This window comes from Myxocyprinus asiaticus, chromosome 5 (genome assembly GCF_019703515.2).
Source record: "Myxocyprinus asiaticus isolate MX2 ecotype Aquarium Trade chromosome 5, UBuf_Myxa_2, whole genome shotgun sequence".
In the NCBI taxonomy this organism is placed as follows: Eukaryota; Metazoa; Chordata; class Actinopteri; order Cypriniformes; family Catostomidae; genus Myxocyprinus; species Myxocyprinus asiaticus.
In genome coordinates, this window is record NC_059348.1 from 41517610 (window position 1) to 41540756 (window position 23147).

The following is a 23147-nucleotide window of genomic DNA, read 5'->3' on the forward strand; positions in this document are numbered from 1 at the left end:
AGAAAATCTTTTTGCAACTAAGCCCCACCAACTGCCATTTTCCCACCCATTTATACTGATTGCCATACTATTGCTTATTCTATTGTTATGCAAGACTTCAAACCAACCCCCAGTTTACTTCCTTCAGTGTGCATGACCCTTTAATGAGCATACAGTTAGTCACTTTTAAAAAATGATGTAAAAGAACTAACATACTTACTCCAGCAGTCTTGCACTCTCAGCCCCGCCTCTGTCTTTCTCTTTCTTTCATTTCATATCCTGCACTCTCTTTAGCTACAGAGCTGCTTTGATTCTGAGACTTTTAATCACCAGTGAATCTGGAGTGTACATCAATTCAGCTGTGATCTGTCCTTCATTCTATCCTCCCTTATTTTCACTCTTTATTCCTCTCCTTCCCTCTTAAGTTCAGTGCAGTTAAGACATGGACCTGCTGCGGGAGTGTATCCACACTCGTTCTTTCACTTGCAGAGGCTGACAGCCAAAATAAGCCAATCTTAGACAATAATACCTTCGTGCATGCAGTCAGATCAGGCAGATCTGTCTAAGATGAGGGAGAGGCATGTTTGGAGCAATCTGTCGCTCTTTCTGAGTCTCCTGGGCGTGATGCTGACGTGTCCCCAACACCCTTTGAATTAAAGTGTCAAGCCAGATCCTGACATCTTATGATTAATATAAACTCTCTCTCCCTTCTGTGCACACAAAAACCACCCCTCCTTCTCTTATTCTGATACACGCATCCTCATCTCTCTTGTTCTTTGAAGTTGGCAGTGAGAGGTAGTGGTTATTAGGGCAAGTGTTCATGGTCTCCTCAACCAGTCTAATCATCCTGGGCTTGAATGGACTATGACAGCAACAGACTAAGTTGCCCCATCTCTCTCTCTCTCTCTCTCTCTCTCTCTCTCTCTCTCTCTCTCTCTCTCTCTCTCTCTCCATTCCATGATTGGCTGTCTGCAGGACTCTAATCTGATTGGACGAGCAGCATTCCAGGAGTGCTGATGTTTAGTATAACAGCAATTGGACACTTCACTGTTTATATCACTCTGTTTATCTGTGTTGGTGTCCATAGATATACATACGTAGATGCCAGTGTCGATTGCTTAAAGACTAGATGGGAATTAGATTAAAATTTCATTAAAATTGTGCAATGACATGTTTATGAAATTGCAAATAAATAATTCAGATAATTATTGTCCCAGTTCAATACTTTATGTAACAAAAGTGTGCAATAGCATAGAACACTTTCGCAATGTTCGTTCCATTTATGTTATCTGCATGATTATGTCCGTCTGAGTTATGAGCTGTGCTTCAGTGGGAGTCTAAGGCAGATACGTGTCCCATTGAGTTCAGTGGAGCAAATGATCGATGTTCATTGCAGGGACTAAAAACGAAATGTTTATCATTTCAGTTTGTTCTGAGCAGAACCTTCCTCCTTCCGCATCCTCCTTTCCAAATGGTAACCAGTTAGAATTAAATAAAATAATGGTTAATAGCATTCTACTTAAATTGACAGTACTTTGTTTTAAGGGTGGGTGATATACCAGTTGCAGTGTTTACAGATCTCACAAGAGAAACAAGCACCTGTTTTGGAAAAACAAGCTCAAAATGAGGCACTTGCCTCAACCAAAATAACAAGCATAGTATACAGTAGCTAAAACAAAGTAATGTTTTTTCAGTAAATGTATTCTTAATATTAAATATATCCCCTAATTTTTTTTTTAATATTTAAAATATTCATTTGGCCACCTTAAATCAGTCAGTAACCTAAATCTCTCTCTCCTGCATGCACGCACACACTGTGTTGGTGTGTTCGGACTAAACGTCACCTTTTATGGGCCGAACGATATACATTTTTTAACATTTTAAACTTCCGGTTTGCATGCTTATGAACTGTTATTAACTGGTTTTCACTCCGGAACAATTAAAAGGGATTTCATTCCTGTTCTCGGTTATGTTCTGCAAAAATTATTTTGTTTTCGGTTTTCATTCCTTGAGCCTTTTTTAATAATGGACAAGAGGCTATAAATGTCTTTTTTGGTCCTGCCCTGACATCTTGTGTCTCTGATGAGCTTCATGAGCTTCATGAGCGATATTTGCATGAGGGAAATTATCTGACTGGAAATTGATTGGACAGTGGGCTTTCAATCAATGTATTTTTTATCCCGCCTAGAAGCCAGCTTCTCTATATGATGATTGATTGAGCTCTCAAACAGGATGAACCACGTAACAAACAGCCAATCATTGAAACGCTGATGTACATGAGTGACAGCATTTGGAATTAAAACACAATTGCTGTCATTTAGTAGGTGCAGAGTGATCGGCGGCGCAGAAGAATTTGGTTGCGGTTTTAATTAACACAATTCATTTAGTGATTATAAATCTTCACTTTTGCCATTGCCATATGTATATGTTGTAAATAAAATTGTAAATACTAGGGTCTGTAAAAAACCTAAAAACCTACAGAGAAAACAGAGAATAATGAAATAAATAATAATAATAATACTAAAAATGAAAAAGACCGACATCTGTGCTTCACCTCTTTTAAAAAGCACCAGCCGCCACTGGTAGATCCCTCATTAGTAGCTGTTCCTATGGACTGTGAAACAATATTAGAAAGGTCAAGACTGACATCTGTCAGTTCACATTAAAGTGAATTGACAGATGTGGTCTGCAACAGTGTGAAATCTTATCCAGCCAGTTTTCATGAGAATTGATTTGCCAGAAACATTTGACATTATATGATATAATATGATAAATGATAATATAAACCATGACATATAAAAAGATTGAACTAAATTATTAATAAAATATTTATTAATTACAGTGCAATTTCTAGCCTATAGTTTACATGCGCATCATACATACACAGCTAGACAACTTTACCTTGGTGACATTCACATCAGCAGAATTTGCAACAATGTTCGGTACATCACAGGCATAAAAACACATGTACTGTAAGAACAACAAACATAAGACAATGCAGCACTTGCCTGAAACACTCTCAGATTTGCCCTGAGGGTATCAGGCAATCCTTATTGTTTAGCTCTGAGTCTATGATCACTGTATAAAAGTCTTTATATTGCTCTTTAACGAGTGAATGTGGTGGGTGGCAATCTCACTGAGATTGGGTGACCTGTGACCCCTTACATTGAAAAAGTTGTCATAGACAAACCCAGCCACGCTTGGCTCAGTCAGTTTTCCTCCTGAAATGCTTGTTCAACAAGGCTTGTATCCGATAATGAATACTAATGTCGATATCATTATATGCTTGTTGCCGTATTCTGTCTGCGGGGTGAATAATGTGTTTCAGAGCTTAACTGCTGCATTCATTACCATGCAGTCAGCTGCAGTCCCCACCCATGCAATGTGTTAGGTAGTCTTTGATGTATTCCAAATTCTCCTAATTGGGGGGTACCCCTCTTCCATCCATCCATCCATCCACAACTTGGTCAAGTCCAAACACACCAGCAGGCTTCAATAATTAATGTGGCTGTTTACATGCTGATCTTTTGTGTCTGCTTCCTTTAGTAAAGCCTTTGATGAATAGATAATACTTGCTGTAGCCAAAACTGACTTTTGCTTCTTTTATCTGTCTGTCTCTTGCTTAAAGAGTGTTTATATAGTCTCACATAGCCAGACTTTTGACTTGCAACATAAAGTCTGGTCCTCATTGCAACTTATTGTGGCCAAGAATAGCCCAGTTAGACAGCAAGGGACCGTCTGATCAACATGTTAAGTGACCAAAAACAGTTTGTTTTGTTTTTGTATTTAGATTTGATTTTTAGATTTGTATTTGTAAAAGTTGTGTTTTTTGTTCTTCTATCTGTACAGTTGCAAAGTATTTATAATTTGAAAATATTAAGTTGGTCAAGAGCTGCGTTTACATCAATCAATCCAATCGATGATTCCGAACTAGTGTTTACATGAACGCTAAATAAAGTGATCAGGTTGATGTGCGCATTTACAGTATATGTCAAAAGCATCTAATCTCAATTGATCTTGTGACATGCTTGCACTGCACGATTATACAGCATTCTCTTGCCGTTTGAAGGGGTGCCATTTAACAATGCATGAATGACCAATGACCATGGAGTCTCTGTAGACTGGGCACACATCAGAGCTCTTGAGACGTGGTTCATCTTCAGAGAGCTGAAAGGGTGGTCACACTAGACTTTGTGCGTGTGATATTATTTTGGACAACACAACGAAGGTGGATATGTCGCACAAGGGCTTCTGGTTTTAGTAAGCAATACATCACAAATAAAAAAAAATAATTCAAAATGTTTAAATATACCGTCTACTTACTATTCAGCAACAATAAAAAACATCTAGCTTTGAAATATTAGAGGTCAGTAGTGTGTGACGTTTCGATCTTCTGTTGGTCACACATCTTCTCAGAGTTCACCATTCCCTCGTCGTCATGACACCATTACTGTGTCAGTTATGGACATGGGCACAACGTCCCAGTTTCAGAAAGCAATCCGATCAAGCATTTACATGGCAAATATTTTCTTCTCAAATGGATAATGAAAAGTTAAAACCAGCCCTTACAATCCGAATTAAGTTTACATTGAATTTGGCCAATTTATTCCGTGGTTACCTGAGACTTTTTTATTTGGACTGTGCTACAAGGCCGATCACAAACGGATTACTAGGGTCCATGTAAACGCACCTATTGTTATGGATGCTCATGGATATCTAGTTAGCTTGCTATTAATTGCCTCAAACAAAACTCTTTCAAAGATTTGATACCACTAAGCAGGAAAACTTTGGAAAATCCAGTGATTAGTTCTTCCATAAAAGTGGCAATTGTATCAACCTGGTACCATGCTAACTAAATTTTAAGACCGATAAAACAACCTGTGTGCCCTTACTCCCGGAAGTTGACATAAGCCAACCAATCAGATTTGAACTGGCAATTTCAGCCAGCTCTTACCATTTTTGTGTGCAATATGTTTCAGACAGTCACGGCTGAGGCTGAAACTAGTATTTATATTACTTATATTTAAATATTATATAAGTTTTCCTAACATGTTAAGGCTATTTGAAGTGGGTAACATTCTCTGAAATAGGCCCCCACACAACTCAACGGTTGTGTGATGTCTCTTGACTCTCACAAAGCACCAAGAAATTCCATTCCTTAAAAATGCCTTAACTTCTATGCTTCAAACCTCAAGAATAGACAAGAGAGGCCTATACGCAGGGTTGGTGAGTAACGGGATACATGTTACGTGAATACGTGTTTATAATACAAAATATAAGTAACTGTATTCCACTAGAGTTACAATTTAAATCATTGGTATTTAGAATACAGTTACATTCAAAAAGTATTTTGATTACTGAAGAGATTACTTTGCATTTTATTGTCATTTGTTTCATTTAATATTTAGTCCTTTCAAATGGAAAACATTTATACATATAAATGATGCGATCCAAAGTGCATTTGAACAGCAGTGAAACAATTTCTTATGATGTGTTACATTCATACCAGCAGACAGAGAAGTAAGTTTAAAGTAAGTTTGGAGCAGAAGAAATAGAAATAAACCTTGTGTAAATTGTCAGCTTTACGCTAAGCTAAAATGCTATTTCTAGCCATTTTACATGCACATGTTACCAGGAACGATCATATTTTTATATCAAGAAAATTCACGTTGGATCATAATTTCTTTTTTTTCTAGTAAGATCTTTGATATTAGGGCAAATAATTATATTGTTTTCCTGTAAAAATATAAATTAGATTTGTCTTTACAACACTGCATAAGATATTTAGGTTTTTCAGAGAGTCTTACTGTACTGGCAGAGTTTTTATAGTCAAAACAAGTGAAAAAATCTACCAGTGCTGAAGAAGTAATCCAAAGTATTTAGAATACGTTACTGACCTTGAGTAATGAAATACATTACAAATTATATTTTACAGCATGTATTCTGTAATCTGTAGTGGAATACATTTCAAAAGTAACCCTCCCGACCCTGCCTATACGAAATCTTTATTAAGGAGAAATCTGGGATCTCCATCCCTCTGTTCTTGGTGGGGTGCCATTAGTAATACATTGGTGGGAGACCTTGAAGAAATGAAAGCGACAGAACAGAAAAAGAATAGAAAAGTGAGGGAGAATAAGATAGCAGGGGGTTTAGGTGGGTGGATGGGGGGGTTGTGTTAAGCAAGGAGGTCGCAGATGAAGGCAGTAAGAAAGTTTGAGATAAGATAAAGGAAGAGAGAATTGGAGTGGATACATACCAGATCATTCAAAAAGAGTAGAACAGTAGAAGAATGTGGGAGAAAAGGCAGCAGTGAGATGAAGAGAGAGATTGGAGAATGTTTATATAATGAGGAAGCATGCAGGGCTCAACAATAATAATTCTTTCTGCTGGACCAGTCTGGCCATTAACATCATTAAACATTATCACATTTTCTTTATAAAAAAAATATTTACTAAATACTCTTTAGCGTTGAACCAGCACAGTCTCTTTCAGACCAGTAGCTTTCTCTCTCTTGCCGCTGGCATGGTCCCTTTTATATTGCTCTCCCCAAGCTTACTGCAAATGGAAACAGGTGTTAGTCATTGTCTGGCTCAGGTGTATGCACCCTTACCGCTTTCTCTCTCTCTGGACAAATGCTCGACCACGCCCCCGCTGCCACTTATCCCCACCGCCCAACTCAGGCCGGGAGACATACGGCCTGCCTACCACCACCCCCCCCCACCCCATTTCTAGAAAGGAAGTCGGCGACAGCCATCTGCGCTCCCGGTCTGTGGACCACCTTGAACTTCAACGGCTGAAGAGAGAATGAAGTCCCACCCCAACAGGTAGTAACGGAGAGTGAGGACCGCCCACTTGATGGCAAGACACTCCTTTTCAACGGTGCTGTACTTAGTCTCCCTCAGTGAGAGCTTGCGACTAATGTACAGCACCGGGCGCTCCTCCATCTCCACCATCTGTGAGAATACTGCCCCCAGCCCTCTGTCTGAAGTGTCCGTCTGTAACACAAAAGGGAGAGAGAAATCGGGTGAATGTAAAAGTGGCCCCCCACAAAGTGCGGCTTTAACTTGCGTAAATGCCTCAAATCAAATCACTTTTATTGTCACGCAACCATATGCACAAGTGCAATAGTGGGTGAAAGTCTAGGGTGCAGTTCGAGCAACATTGCAGTCATGACAGAGATGAGACATATACCAATTTACAATAAACATCAGATTACACAACACAATTTACAAAACTAATATACACATTATTACACAACACAATAATAATATACAATGTACAGTATACAATACACATAATATAGAATACACATACACAAAATATAGAATACACATACAATAAAAATAGTATATAAAGTATATATAAAATATACAGTAGGTTGTATTGTACTGTATTGACATTCAGGCTGTTGGTTGATAGTCAGTTGCCAGTGTGTTGTTAAGAGAGAATATAATTTATGACAGTCCAGTGTGAGATAATAAGATTAATAAAGTGCAGTGCTGATGTATATTGATCGTGAGAGATCAAGAGTTCAAAAGTCTGATTGCTTGGGGGAAGAAGCTGTCATGGAGTCGGCTGGTGCTGATGCTGCAATACCTCCTGCCTGATGGTAGCAGTGAGAGCAGCCCATGGCTCGGGTGGCTGGAGTCTCTGATGAGCCACCAAGCTTTCTTCACACACTGCCTGATATATATATATCCTGGAGGGAGGGAAGCTCACCTCCGATGATGTGTCTGGCAGTTCGCACCACCCTTTGCAGGGCTTTGCGGTTGAGGGCTGTGCTATTGCTGTACCAGGCAGTGATGCAGCCAGTCAGGATTCTCTCTACAGTGCTGGTGTAGAACCATGTGAGGATGTGGTGGTTCATTCCAAACTTCCTCAGACGTCTCGGGAAGAAGAGGCGCTGATGAGCCTCCTTCACAACGGCCTCAGTGTGGATGGACCATGTGAGTTCCTCTGTGATGTGGAGGCCAAGGAACTTGAAGCTGCTGACTCTCTCCACCAGTGCTCCATTGATGGTGATGGGGCTGTGTTCTCTGTTTTTTCTCCTGAAGTCCACCACAAGCTCCTTGGTCTTGCTGACGTTGAGGGAGAGTTTGTGCTCCTGACACCAGCATGTCAGAGTGTGCACCTCCTCTCTGTAGGCTGTTTCATCATTGTCAGTGATCAAACCTACCACCGTTGTATCATCAGCAAACTTAATGATGGTATTGGAGCTGTGTGTTGCCACACAGTCATGTGTGTACAAGGAATACAAGAGTGGGCTGAGAACACAGCCCTGTGGGGCTCCAGTGTTGAGGGTCAGTGATGAGGAGATGGTGCTGCCCATTCTAACCACCTGGCATCTGCTTGACAGGAAGTCCAGAATCCAGCTGCACAGCGAGCTGTTTAAGCCCAGAGCCTGGAGTTTCACATCAAGCTTGGAGGGCACTATGGTGTTGAATGCTGAGCTGTAGTCTACAAAGTGTTCCTTTTTTCCAGGTGGGAGAGATCAGTGTGTAGTGTAGATGCAATGGCATCATCAGTGGAGCGGTTGTTGCGGTAAGCAAACTGCAATGGGTCCAGTGAGGCAGGCAGCACAGAGCAGATGTAACCTCTGATTAGCCTCTCAAAGCATTTGCTGATGATGGGGGTCAGAGCAGCAGGACAGCAGTCATTTAAGCAAGTGATTTTGGATTGCTTTGGTACAGGCACAATGGTGGACGTTTTGAAGCATGTGGGGACTACAGACAAGGAGAGGGAAAGGTTGAAAATGTCTGTAAAAACACCAGCCAGTTGGTTCGCGCACGCTCTGATGACATGGCCTGGAATGCTGTCTGGACCCGCGGATTTACAGATATTCACCCATCAGAAGGATCGGGTTACATCTGCTGCAGAGACGGAGAGTGAACTAACCTCTGTAGCTTCGGCCACGAGAGCTCTCTCCACAAGGGCGGTGTTATTTCCCTCGAAACAAGCATAAAAATTATTTAGCTCATCTGGGAGAGAGGCAGCAGTGTTCATGGCAGAATTTTTATTCCCTTTGTAGTCCATGATGATATTAATTCCCTGCCACATGCTTCTAGAGTCAGTGGTGTTGAACTGTCCTTCAATCTTGTCCCTGTACTGACGTTTGGCTGCTCTGATAGTTTTGCGGAGGGCATAACTGGCTTGTTTATGCTCCTCCGCATTCCTGGAATTAAAAGTGGAGGTCCGCGCATTAAGTGCTGTGCGAAAATCGCTATTAACCCATGGTTTCTGGTTGGGGTAGATCCGTATTGTTTTGGTCGGAACAATGTCGTCTACGCACTTTCTGATGAAACACGTTACGCTATCAGCGTAAACCTCGATGTCGTCATCAGAGGCAGACCGGAACATCTCCCAGTCCACATGATCAAAACAGTCTTGTAACATAGAATCAGATTGGTCCGACCAGCACTGGATCATTCTGAGGGTGGGTGCTTCCTGTTTCAGTTTCTGCCTGTAAGCGGGAAGAAGGAGAACGGAAGAGTGGTCTGATTTGCCAAATGGTGGGTGGGAGAGGTATTTGTAGCCATCCCGGAAGGGAGAGTAGCAGTGGTCCAAAATCCGGTCTCCTCGTGTGTTGTAACTGATTTGTTGGTGGTATTTTGGTGCGATTGATTTGAAATTGGCTTTGTTAAAGTCCCTGGTAACAATGAACACAGCCTCAGGGTGCGTGGTTTCCTGCTCACTTATACTCCCATATAGTTCCTTGAGTGCCCGGTCTGTGTCGGCTTGTGGGGGGATGTACACAGCAGTGATAATGACTGCTGAATTCCCTCGGTAGCCAGAATGATCTACACAGAAGCTTGAGAAATTTCAGATCAGGAGAGCAGAAAGACTTGATAGAATGTACATTCCTCTGATCACACCAGGATTTGTTGATCATAAAACATACACCACCACCTCTGCTTTTACCTGAGAGGCCTTTCGCTCTGTCTGCTCAGTGCACGGAGAACCCCGCGGGTTCAATGGCTGAGTCTGGAATCTCCGCAGACATCCAAGTTTCTGTTAGGCAGATAATGCAGCAGTCCCTTGTCTCTCGTTGGAAAGAGATCCGCGCTCTCAGCTCACAGAGCTTGTTGTCCAGAGATTGAACATTTGCCAGTAGAGCGGGGGTCGATTTGTGTGACGTCTTACTCTGATGAGAACGCCGGCTCTGTTTCCCCTTTTCCTTCTGTGTTTCTGCGGCCGGGCAGCCCAGACAAGGGCTCCGCTGGCGTGTTTGTAAACAGCGGGTTGGCATTGAGGAATTTGGAGTCCGGTTTCCAGTGTGCAATTCCAGAACCAATGTCCAAAAGTGTTTGTCTATCATATACAATAAGGCAGACAACATCCAAGACAAAAAACATAAGACAACTCCTTATGACAGAATTAAATCTAGCATATTATGGTGATGAGTTGGTCCTGTCATATTTTGTCTGACTCCAAGAGAGTTGAGAATATCGATAAATGCTAATCCCAATGTGTCATTTCATTATCTATGTGAATGTTGAAGTCACCAACAATTAAAGCTCTATCCACAGTAACTACTAGATCTGATCTGAAATTGAACATTTGCAAATTCACCAAGGAAATCAGAATACTGCCTGGGTGATCTGTATACTGTAGCAAGGGCAAAAGACGACAGATATTTTTTATTTGTATCTGACGGTGTCACATTAAGCATTATTAGTTCAAAAGACTTAAACATATATCCTGTCCTCTGAGTAACTCCAAAAACTTCACTGTAAATTGCAGCAACACTTCAGATCAAGGAGGAGGTGCTAAAAGCTTTGTACTAAAGAAGAAAGAGTGTAGAAGAGTTGTGGGGGGTGACAACAGCTGAGGTCTAAATGAAGTAGGCTACTCTAATAAGGAATATAAATTATGAATGAGATTAAGAGGCTCTCCAGATCTAATCGTGTTATTTCATACACCCCTCTACTTTTCTCCTTCCTTCCTCAAAATTTAGTACAATCTTTCATGTTTAATCCCCTGACATCACACAAATCCATATTCCGTCCTCTATGCACCTTCTCATCTGTCTGTTATGCAGTTCTCCTCTCTCCTTCTGTCACTTCAGCACATATCTGTGTAAAATATCCAAAAACAGCAGCACCCCAGAAGCACTGAGTAAACTGTTCCAGAATTTTGTTAAAACATTGAATCACTATTAAAGTTCTTTTTAAAACGCTCTTTTCTGAATGCTCTTAAAAATGTATTTCCTGCATAATGCACAAGTCAACAAGAACAAACAAGAAGCTGATCCTTCTATAGAGTTATCTTTGTAATTAAAGAGCTTAGATTTGCAGATGGGTCAGAAGAAATCCAGTCACACTACACTTCAATTTAAAATTACATAAACTCTGCTATCCCTTTTTGTTATTCTCTTATTTTTAAGCCCACATGACTTCAGTGGCTTCTGTAGAACACAAAAATAGATTGGCAGAATGACAGCCTTAAGGGGGTCACACAACAGATGCATTTGGCGGATGACATGGTGCATCCTAAAATTTGAAACAACTGTTTTCAGTGAAGGTACGCACACCGGCGTTGCCGCTCGGCGTCTGTCTGCGGTGCCCAGCTACGACTCCGGAGGCTGCTCAAACTTCTGCCGTGCCAAGGAGCGCAACTCGCATATTTTTCATTAAATTCAACCAAAATCATTATCAAAGGACATAGATTGTTTAATATAGTGTTGTTCATTCTTTGTGTGTACTGTCTGCCACCTGAACCGCATCGACATGCCCTGTGTTTGATACCTGTGCCATGTCCTAGCTGCAACGTGGCATGGCGCTTCTCCTCCGGTGTGCGACCGCCTTTACTTTCATTTTATGGAAAAAAATGCAATGAACATAAATGGTGACTGAATCTCCTTTTATGTTCCACTGGAGGAAAACGCCATTCTCCTGTGGATGTGAGGCATAAATGTAGCAAAATCAATGCTTTTTAAACAAAAATGTATTAGTGGGGATGTGGCCTTAATCTTGCACTTTATTTACTGTGATATCAACCTTTGTTTTGTCTCTCAGGTTCTGGCAACATGGAGGCTGTACCTCATGTTCCCCAAGATACCAACAAAGGTACGGTAGGCAATTACACACCACCTGTCTGCTCTGTCTCAAACCACTGCAGTAATCTGATTTTGCATGACTTCTCATTTTCTCCTTAGGTGGAACAAACATTCAACTTCCTGGAGATTCGGGCAATGAACACCCACCCAGATTATCAAGTACGAGAACAGCTTTTTCAGGGCTCCGGTGTTTTAGCCAAATTTTTTCACTCGGTTTTTGCTGGCTCTCCATCATTTTGCTTCTGTAAAGTGTTCTTTCCTTCACAGATTGTCATAGAAACAGACAAGTCCACATATTCCCTGAGGCTGCAGTCTAATGACCACCTGGATCAGCTGATTAGCCACATCAACTTTGCACTCTCTCGGATCTTCAACAACTCCATCTACACGTAAGTATATATCACAATATATTCGTAATGATATAAAATTGAGCAACATCATGAACCAAAATGATTTTAAAGCACTTTTTATTTGGCCAATAAGTAAAAACATTTTTGTGGTTTTGTGACTCATACACCAGTTTGAGAGTGTTAAGGGTTAGAGTAATGTTAAGAGGATAGAAACTAAAGATTAGATCTATCTAATCCTCAAATTTGGGGAGAACTCCTGTTTCCAATGTCCAAGGAGAATTAAACTTTGTTTAAACAACCTTTAGAAGATGCTCTACAGGAAGAGGGTTAGAGATAGGTTTAACGTTAGAGTTGGAAAGTTCAATTCATTTTCGTGAATCATTTCACACCGTCCATTTCAATCGTTTCATAAATCTGATTTAATGATTTGTTTGCTTCATCACTCAAAAATGTTCACTAAAGTCTATATGTATAAGTAAAAAAAAGGTTTTTACTGTGTATTTTTATATTGAGAATAAAAAAACGAACATGATTCAATATCATTATTCCTTGGGTATATTTAGTGAAAAAGTTGTGGAAAACATTCCTTTTTTATTTAACTAGATTTTTATTGTATTTTACTTCTTGAATTAAACTTTTTGAAGCTGGCCTGCTGCAGAAAACTGTAACTATACATATTATGCCAAAACTGAGTGATGACCGAAATCTATGATCTGTCCTGTGACTGATAGATACTGTAACTATGCTCAAAATCTGAGAAAATGGGGTGTGAAGAATCAGAATCAGAATCAGCTTTATTGCCAAGTATGCTTACACATACAAGGAATTTGTCTTGGTGACAGAGCTTCTAGTGCACAACAATACAATACAGCAAGAAGACAGAGATATTAAATAAAAATTGAATAGAAAATAAAATATATATAGAATACACAATAAGACAGTGTGTGTGTATATACATATATATATATATATATATATATACATACACATATACACACATACACACACATACATACATACACACATACACATACGTAGTGCAAATTTAAATACAAATCTGTTATATACAGTGCAAGGGAATGTAATGGCAGAAGAGGTAGGATGTGTTGGATAAATATAAAAATACTAAACTATGAATTGCACATAATTATTGCTCAATGAGGCAGTTTTAACTGTTCATGAGATGGATAGCCTGAGGGAAAAAACTGTTCCTGTGCCTGACAGTTCTGGTGCTCAGAGCTCTGAAGCGTTGGCCAGAAGGCAACAATTCAAAAAGGTAGTGGGCAGGGTGAGTGGGGTCCAGAATGATTTTTCCAGCCTGTTTCCTCACTCTGGAAGTGTACAGTTCTTGAAGGGATGGCAGGGGGCAACCAATAATCCTCTCAGCAGTCTGAACTCTCCTTTGTAGTCTTCTAATATCTGATTTTGTAGCTGAACCAAACCAGACAGTTATTGATGTGCAGAGGACAGACTCAATGACTGCTGAGTAGAACTGCAGCAGCAGCGCCTGTGGCAGGTTGAACTTCCTTAACCAGCGAAGGAAGTACAGCCTCTGCTGGGCCTTTTTCACAATGGAGCCAATGTGGGTCTCCCACTTCAGGTCCTGTGAGATGGCAATGCCCAGGAACTTGATTGACACTTATGCCAAGGTGCTGTTTAGAATGGTGAGGGGGGTCAGTGTTTGGATGTTCCTCCTAAAGTCCACAATCATCTCCACCATTTTGAGCATGTTCAGCTCCAAGTTGTTTTGAATGCACCAGACAGCCAGCTGTTCAATCTCCCTTCTATATGCAGACTCATCGTCATCTTGGATGAGGCCAATGACAGCGGTGTCGTCTGCAAACTTCAGGAGCTTGACAGAGGGGTCCTTGGCGATGAAGTCATTTGTATACAGCGATAAGAGCAGTGGGGAGAGCACACATCGCTGGGGGGCACCAGTGCTGATTGTACAGGTGCTGGAAGTGAATTTCCCCTGTCTCACAAGCTGCTGCCTGTCCATCAGAAAGCTGGTAATCCACTGACAGATAAATGTGGGAACAGAGAGTTGGTGTAGTTTAGTCTGGAGAATAGCTGGGATGATGGTGTTGAAAGCTGAACTGAAGTCCACAAAAAGGATCCTTGTATATGTCCCTGGTCTGTCTAGATGTTGCAGGATATGATGCAATCCCATGTTGACTGCATCCTCCACAGAACTGTTTGCTCGATAAACAAATTGAAGGGGATCTAGAAAGGGTCCAGTGATGTCCTTCAGGTGGGCCAACACCAGTCTCTCAAATGATTTCATGACCACAGACGTCAGGGCGATGGGTCTGTAATCATTAAGTCCTGTGATTTTTGGTTTCTTTGGGACAGGAATGATGACTGAGCATTTGAAGCAGCATGGGACTTCGCACTGCTCCAGTGATCTATTGAAGATCTGTGTGAAGATGGGGGCCAGCTGGTTAGCACAGGATCTAAGACACATTGGTGAAACGCCAGCTGGGCCCTGCGCTTTCCTTGTCTTTTTTATACGGAAGACAAGGCACACCTCTTATTCACAGATCTTAAGTGCAGGTTGAGTAGCAGGAGGGGGAGGAGGGGAGTTGCAGGAGGTGTTGGTGTTTGTGTGATGTGAAACTCAGAGTGGGTGTGGGGTGTGAGATTGGGCCTTTCAAATCTACAGTAGAACACATTCAAGTCATCAGCCAGTTGTTGGTCCCCTACAGTGTTGGGGGTAGGAGTCCTGTAATTAATAAGTTGTTTTAGGCCACTCCACACTGATGTAGGGTTGTCAGCTAAAAACTTATTTTTCAGCTTCTCGGAGTTTCTTCTTTTAGCCACTCTGATTTCCTTAATCAGTGTGTTCCTGGCCTGATTTTACAAGACTTTATCCCTACCTCTGTAAGCATCCTCTTTGGCCTGACAAAGCTGCCTGAGTTCTGCTGTAAACCGTGGTTTGTCATTGTTGAACGTTAAGTAAGTCCTAGTAGGAATGCACATGTCCTCACAGAAACTGATATATGATGTAACAGTATCTGTGAGCTCGTCCAGATTGGTATCTGCAGCCTCTAAAACACTCCAATCAGTGCAATCAAAGCAGGCTAGTAGTTCCAGCTCTGCTTCACTGGTCCATAGCTTTACAGTCTTTACTACAGGCTTAGCAGATTTTAGTTTCTGTCTGTAGGTTGGAAGAAGATGAACCAGACAGTGATCAGATAGTCCCAAAGCTGCTCTAGGGACAGAGCGATATGCATCCTTTATTGTTGTGTAGCAGTGATCCAGTATATTTCTGACTCTGGTTGGGCATGTAATGTGCTGTTTGTATTTGGGCAGTACACATGTGAGGTTTGCTTTGTTAAAATCCCCAAGAATAATAATAACTGAGTCCGGGTATTGTTGTTCTGTTTGCAGTAACTACAAACTCCATACTAAAACAAAATAACGTAGTCATTTTTAGAAGTAATTTTTCGAAGTTTTAGTGTTGGCACGGTTACTGCGTTTAGCCTTTTTACAGCAGTGTGGTGCAGCGCAGCTCATCTTAACAGAGGTAGAATCAGAATACTGTCGTCTTTGCCCTGTATCTTTTAGTGCTGAAGTAGTTTTTCTGTGGAATTTATAATGCTGTCTATAGGAACCTGTATCTGCTAGAGCAGCAGGGGTGTGAGACACTGCTGTGCATTTAATTGAGAGATTTTCTCATATTCAGACGAGTTGGAGATCAGTGCAATGTATAATAGTGCACTTTTCACTCTCTCTCTCTCTCTCTCTCTCTCTCTCTCTCTCTCTCTCTCTCTCTCTCTCTCTCGCTCTCCTTCCTGTTTCAGCTCTTTGGCCAGGTGTTCACATGCTGGGTCAGAATATCTGAGATATTGATGTATTCCAAATCTCTCTCCCATTCTCTCCCTCCTTCCTCTTTCTCAGTCCCACTATCTTTCATACAGATGGAGAAGTTACTGATGGAAGTCGTAAATTCTCTCCAAGCTCTGAGAGTTCGTTGGAAACCCAAAGGGCATGTGGTAAGAGAGGGATATAACTATTCTCGTGTATATTCTATAACACTTTTTTTTATAATGCACCAGATATTGAACTCTCGAGATGTTTATTTTTCCTCCTTTTGCCCTATTGCTGTCTTCATATAAAATATTTTAAATACTCATCGTTAATTTATGCCATCTACTCAGTTTTAGTGTGCCGTGTTGGCATGACAAATAATATTGAATTCATTGTGCCACAATAGCTGCAGCTGTAGACAGTGAATAACAGTGCTATATAAAGACCTGTGCTAAATACATAAATTAAGAAAACATAAAAAAAAAATAATAGCAAAAAAAAGGATAAAATAAAAATAATAATAAAAGTAAAAATAAAATGACGAGGATAGATACAGTGTGCTACTAGCACAAAGCAGGCCTTGACTTCTAAAAAATAAATATTCCAATTAAACCATGGGTTTACAGCCTAGCGCCATAGTAGAATCTTCTTAAGTTCCACAAAGAAGTGTATTCTCTACTACTTTAGAAAATCATCTGTGTACTTGTTAAAGGGATAGTTCACCCAAAAAGAATATTAGTCATAATTTATTCACCCTCATGTTGTTCCAAGCTTGCATTACTTTCTTTCTTCTGTGGAACACAGAAGAAGATGTTAAGCAAAATGTAGCCTTAGTAACCATTCACTTTCATTGTATGGAAAAAAGATGCAATGAAAGTGAATGGTGACTGAGTCTGACATTCTGCTTGTTATCCCCTTAAGTTTTCCACAGAAGAAAGAAGAGTTATCTGGTTTAGAAGAACATGAGCGTAAGCAACCACGTAATTTATATTTTTGGATGAACTAACCCTTTAATGCTGCTGATTTCTTTTTCTTGCAAAAGATTCCCCTTATCAGTAGCAGCAGTACCACAAACAGCTTTTTATTCTCTAGTTCTTTAGAAAAGCATTTACCTAGTAGTGCTTCAAATAACCCAGAGACCAAAGCCACCATAGACGCTGTAATTCAGATTAGTGGTTTATCACAATGGGTTATTCAGTGACCAAGTCTTAAAATTTTACATTTGGTCACCCCAAACATGAATATTTGGGTAGATCCTTGCCAAAAGCCAACATGCTGATCTAAAAAACCTAAAATGTAAGAACAAGAATTTTTGTAATCTCCAAAGAATCTTATAGTTAAAGGAATATTCCGGGTTCAACACAATTTAAGCTCAATCGATAGCATTTGTGGCATAAGATTGATTAACACAAAAAATGTATTTGACTCGCCCCTCCTTTTCTTTAAAAAACACAAATATCTGGGTTACAGTGAGGCACTTACAATAAAAGTGAATGGAGGCCAATTTTTGAATGTAAAATACTCACAGTTTCAAAAGTATAGCCACAAGACATAAACATTATGTGTGATAATATGAATATAGTGTGATAGAAATCACTTACTAACCTTTTCTGTTTAAAGGTATAGCCAATTTTACATCTTCGTTGCCTTGATGATGTAATGTCAACAAATCCTAAAACCCTTAAATGACTGTAAAAATAACAATTTAAACAACTTTACTGCTTAAAGAATGCATGAGTTTTATCAGAAAAATTTATGTAAGTGCTTTTATAAAAATATAAGCTTCACATTTCTGTTTAAACCCTCCAAAAATTGGCCACATTCAAATCAAAATCAAATCAAATCAAATCAAACCACTTTATTGTCACACAGCCATATACACAAGTGCAATGGTGTGTGAAATTCTTGGGTGCAGTTCCGATCAACATAGCAGTCGTGACAGTGATGAGACATATACCAATTTACAATAACATCAAATTAACACAACACAATTTAAACATCTGTTATACACATAATTACACTCAACAGTATACAAATAATAACATACACTGTACAGTATACAATACGCACTATATAGATACACATTATTCAATAAAAATAAAAAATAAAAATATATAAAAAAGTATATATATATATATATATATATATATATAGAATGTACAGTGTTGTACTGTATTGACATTCAGGCTGTGTGAGATATAAGAGTAAGGGTAATAAAGTGCAGTGCTGATGTATTTTGATCGTGGGAGATCAAGAGTTCAAAAGTCTGATTGCTTGGGGGAAGAAGCTATCATGGAGTCGGCTGGTGCGGGTCCTGATGCTGCGATACCGCCTACCTGATGGTAGCAGTGAGAACAGCCCATGGCTCGGGTGGTTGGAGTCTCTGATGATCCTCCGAGCTTTTTTCACACACCGCCTTGTATATATTTCCTGGAGGGAGGGAAGCTCACCTCCGATGATGTGTCTGACAGTTCGCACCACCCTTTGCAGTGCTTTGCGGTTGTGGGCTGTGCTATTGCCGTACCAGGCGGAGATACAGCCAGTCAGGATGCTCTCCACAGTGCAGGTGTAGAACCGTGTGAGGATGTGGTGGTTCATTCCAAACTTCCTCAGCCGTCTCAGGAAGAAGAGGCGCTGATGAGCCTTCTTCACAACGACTTCAGTGTGGATGGACCAAGTGAGTTCCTCAGTGATGTGGACACCCAGGAACTTGAAGCTGCTGACTCTCTCCACTGGTGCTCCATTGATGGTGATGGGACTGTGTTCTCTGTCTTTTCTTCTGAAGTCCACCACAAGCTCCTTTGTCTTACTGACGTTGAGGGAGAGGTTGTGCTCCTGACACCAGTGTGTCAGAGTGTGTACCTCCTCTCTGTAGGCTGTTTCATCATTGTCAGTGATCAGACCTACCACCGTAGTGTCATCAGCAAACTTAATGATGGCATTGGAGCTATGTGTTGTCACACAGTCATGTGTGTACAAGGAATACAGTAGTGGGCTGAGAACACAGCCCTGTGGGGCTCCAGTGTTGAGGGTCAGTGATGAGGAGATGTTGCTGCCTATTCTAACCACCTGGCGTCTGCTTAACAGGAAGTCCAGGATCCAGCTGCACAGCGAGCTGTTTAAGCCCAGAGCCCGGAGTTTCTCATCTAGCTTGGAGGGCACTATGGTGTTGAATGCTGAGCTGTAGTCTACAAACAGCATTCTCACATAAGTGTTCCTTTTTTCCAGGTGGGAGAGAGCAGTGTGTAGTGTAGATGCAATGGCATCATCAGTGGAGCGGTTGTTGCGGTAAGCAAACTGCAGCGGGTCAAGAGAGAGTGGCAATACAGAGCAGATGTAATCTCTGATTAGTCTCTCAAAACATTTGCTGTTGATGGGGGTCAGAGCAACAGGACGCCAGTCATTAAACAAGTTATTTTTGATTGTTTTGGAACAGGCACAATGGTGGATGTTTTAAAGCATGTGGGCACTACAGACAAAGAGAGGGAAAGGTTGAAAATGTCCGTAAAAACACCAGCCAGCTGGTTCGCGCACGCTCTGATGACGCGGCCCGGAATGCCGTCTTGGCCAGCGGCTTTACGGATATTCACCCGTCAGAAGGATCGGGTTACATCCGCTACAGAGACGGAGAGTGAACTAACCTCTGTAGCTTCAGCCGCGAGAGCTCTCTCCGCGAGGGCGGTGTTATTTCCCTCGAAACGAGCATAAAAAGTATTTAGCTCATCCGGTAGAGAGGCAGCAGTGTTCATGGCGGAGTTTTTATTCCCTTTAAAGTCTGTGATGATGTTAATTCCCTGCCACATGCTTCTAGAGTTGGTGGTGTTAAACTGTCCTTCAGTCTTACTCCTGTACTGGCGTTTTGCGGTTCTGATAGTTTTTCGGAGGGCATAACTGGCTTGTTTATGCTCCTCCACGTTCCCGGAATTAAAAGCGGAGGTCCGCACATTAAGTGCCTTGCGAACATCGCTATTGATCCGAGGTTTCTGATTCAGATAGAGTCGTACAGTTCTGGTCGGAACGACATCCTCTACGCACGTTCTGATGAAACACATTACGCTATCAGCGTAAAGCTTGATGTCGTCATCAGAGGCGGACCGGAACATCTCCCAGTCCGTGTGATCAAAACAATCTTGTAGCGTAGAATCTGATTGGTCCGACCAGCACTGGATCGTTCTGAGGGTGGGTGCTTCCTGTTTCAATTTCTGCCTGTAAGCTGGCAGAAGGAGAACGGAAGAGTGGTCCAATTTGCCAAATGGTGGGCGGGGGAGGGATTTGTAGCCATCCCGGAACGGAGAGTAGCAATGGTCCAAAACCTGGTCCCCTCGTGTGTTGAAACTAATGTGCTGGTGATATTTTGGTGCGACTGATTTTAAACTGGCTTTATTAAAGTCACTGGTCACAATGAATACAGCCTCAGGGTGCGCGGTTTCCTGCTCACTTATAATCCCATACAGTTCCTTGAGTGCCCGGTCTGTGTCGGCTTGTGGGGGATGTACACAGCAGTGATAATGACCGCTGTGAATTCCCTCGGTAGCCAGAATGGTCGACACAGAAGCATAAGAAATTCCAGATCAGGAGAGCAGAAAGACTTGATAGAATGTATGTTCCTCTGATCACACCAGGATTTGTTGATCATAAAACATACACCACCTCCCCTGCTTTTACCTGAGAGGTCTTTCGCTCTGTCCGCTCGGTGCACGGAGAACCCCGCGGGTTCAATGGCTGAGTCTGGAATCTCCACAGACATCCAAGTTTCTGTTAGGCAGATAATGCAGCAGTCCCTTGTATCTCGTTGGAAAGAGATCCGCGCTTTCAGCTCGCAGAGCTTGTTATCCAGAGACTGAACATTTGCCAGTAGAATAGTGGGTAGCGGGGGGTCGATTTGCGCGGCGTCTTACTCTGATGAGAACGCCGGCTCTGTTTCCCCTTTTCCTCCTGCGTTTCCGCGGCCGTGCTGCCCAGACAAAGGGCTCCGCTTGCGTGTTTGTAAACAGCGGGTCGGCATTGAGGAATGTGATGTCCGGTTTATGGTGTGAGATTGCTGAACCAATGTCCAAAAGTGTTTGTCTGTCGTAGACAATAAGGCAGACAACATCCGAGACAAAAAACATAAGAATTGTGAACAAAACAAACAAAATATTACTATGTTGTGTCGGAGCTCGCAACGCAGCAGCCATACTCACTTCCATTGTAAGTGCCTCACTGTAACATTGATTTCTGATTTTCTTAAAGAAAGGAAGGACGAGTCTAAATTAATTTTCGTGGTGATCAACATTATGCCACAAATGTCGATTGAGCTTAACTTGTATTGACCCTGGAATATTCCTTTAGCTCAGAAACCCTTTACAACGAAGAGATTGAAGAACCTTCATTTTAAGTGTAGGTTGGGCCATTTTTAAAAAAATTATTATTAGGCATATTGTCAAATGTTGGGTAGATCTGTTTCATTTTGATGAAGAAGTTGCCTGATTTTTCTGTACTTGTATGAAAATGAGAGAAGCTCTCATTCTCTTTCAGGGGGTTTTTCTGAGACCTATGCAGCTCTGTGTGACTACAATGGCATCACTTGTAAAGAGGAAGTGCAGTGGGTATGAACTTCCTATTGACCACATAAATAACTTTAACGCCTCGAAGAGCGTGTTTCTTCTTGATGTGTCTACCATTACTGCACTCTAAATATATTGTCTTCCCCTTTCTGCATCTCTCTTTCTTTCTCTATCTATTTCACTCTTTCTCTCAGGATGTGGACACAATCTATCATTCACAGGACAATAGAGAGTTTAACCTCCTGGACTTCAGTCACCTGGAAAGCGGGTAGCCAGAACACACACCTCTCCCCTTCTGAAAAAAATCCAGCTTAGACCAGCATTTATTTTGTTTATGTTGGTTTGGTTCTGGTCTTACTGGTGGACCTGCATAGCCATGTTCTTCACCAGCAATACTCAGGTGATGAAGCTGGTTGACCATGGAAGTTTTTCTGGTTAGCCTAGTAAAATATCTCGGTGGGGTCACCAGTACACCACCATCCCATACTTGAGAGAACAACATCCAAAGAAACATGTTGGTAACCAGCTATGGTGGTCTTTTTAGCAGGGTCATCTTAATGTTCTTGTTCTTTTTCTGCAAAGAGGGAGTACCTCTAATTATCCTTCACTCTCATTGACATCTCTACATCACACAGATCAGTAGTTTAATGGCTTCTTCATTTATAAAGGATTAATCTAGTCAAGCCTCTATGCTTCGTTAATAGCTTCATATTGACAGGGATTTGAATAATTGACAGGCAGTCTGATGTGTGCTTTCAACATGTGCTGAATTGGCACGGTAATGATACATTTCGGCTCCTTCCTGTTGCATACCTACTGACTTCCTGCCTGATGGGTCTCACACTCACGTCCTTTTACATCCGGCCAATCGGTGTCAAGTTGTCCCTTGCTCTCACTGATCCCAGATCTGATTGTGCATTTTCTGCTGATGTTTGAGTTTGATGTTTAGTTCACGACTCTCTTCCTGTTGAAACAGGATTACTGATAAGCTGGTACATATACATGACCTGTGGAAATCTATATCAGCTCTGCATGTTTTAGCCACACAACTCTCAACTAGCTGCCTTTTAACTCATAAAAAAGGAAATACACTTAATATTTATACTCTGACTCTGAGGAATGATATGGTTCGTTGAGCACTTTGCTCAAGGGCAATTTCACTTATCTGCAAAAAAATATATATATATATTTTTTCAGCAGTCTCACTTGATGAAACTCTTATAGGTGTATGGCTGCATGTAGATCTTGTGTACATTTTTACATTTATGCGTTTTAGTAGACTCTTTAATCCGAAGTAATTTACAGAGCATTCAGAGAACATATTTTATCAGTATGTATGTGAAACCATGACTTTTGCATTGCTCTACCAGATGAGTGACAGAAAGCACATTTGAATTCGAATTTGCA

The 23147-nt window shown here is 41.2% G+C and overlaps 1 protein-coding gene across 3 annotated transcripts in view; it reads left to right on the forward strand.

The window, feature by feature from the left end:
• Nucleotides 1-23147, forward strand: part of LOC127441417 (capping protein, Arp2/3 and myosin-I linker protein 3-like) — a 99395-nt gene that overhangs the window by 14064 nt on the left and 62184 nt on the right. For 2 of the 3 annotated variants that reach the window (XM_051698815.1, XM_051698813.1), the window contains exons 3-8: nt 11994-12044; nt 12134-12193; nt 12302-12423; nt 16285-16379; nt 21712-21782; nt 21935-22008. In XM_051698815.1, coding sequence (XP_051554775.1) covers nt 11994-12044; nt 12134-12193; nt 12302-12423; nt 16285-16379; nt 21712-21782; nt 21935-22008 — 473 coding nt within the window. Of the gene's footprint in view, nt 1-11993; nt 12045-12133; nt 12194-12301; nt 12424-16284; nt 16380-21711; nt 21783-21934; nt 22009-23147 lie in introns of those variants that run through there. The other variant, XM_051698816.1, reaches the window with a different exon arrangement.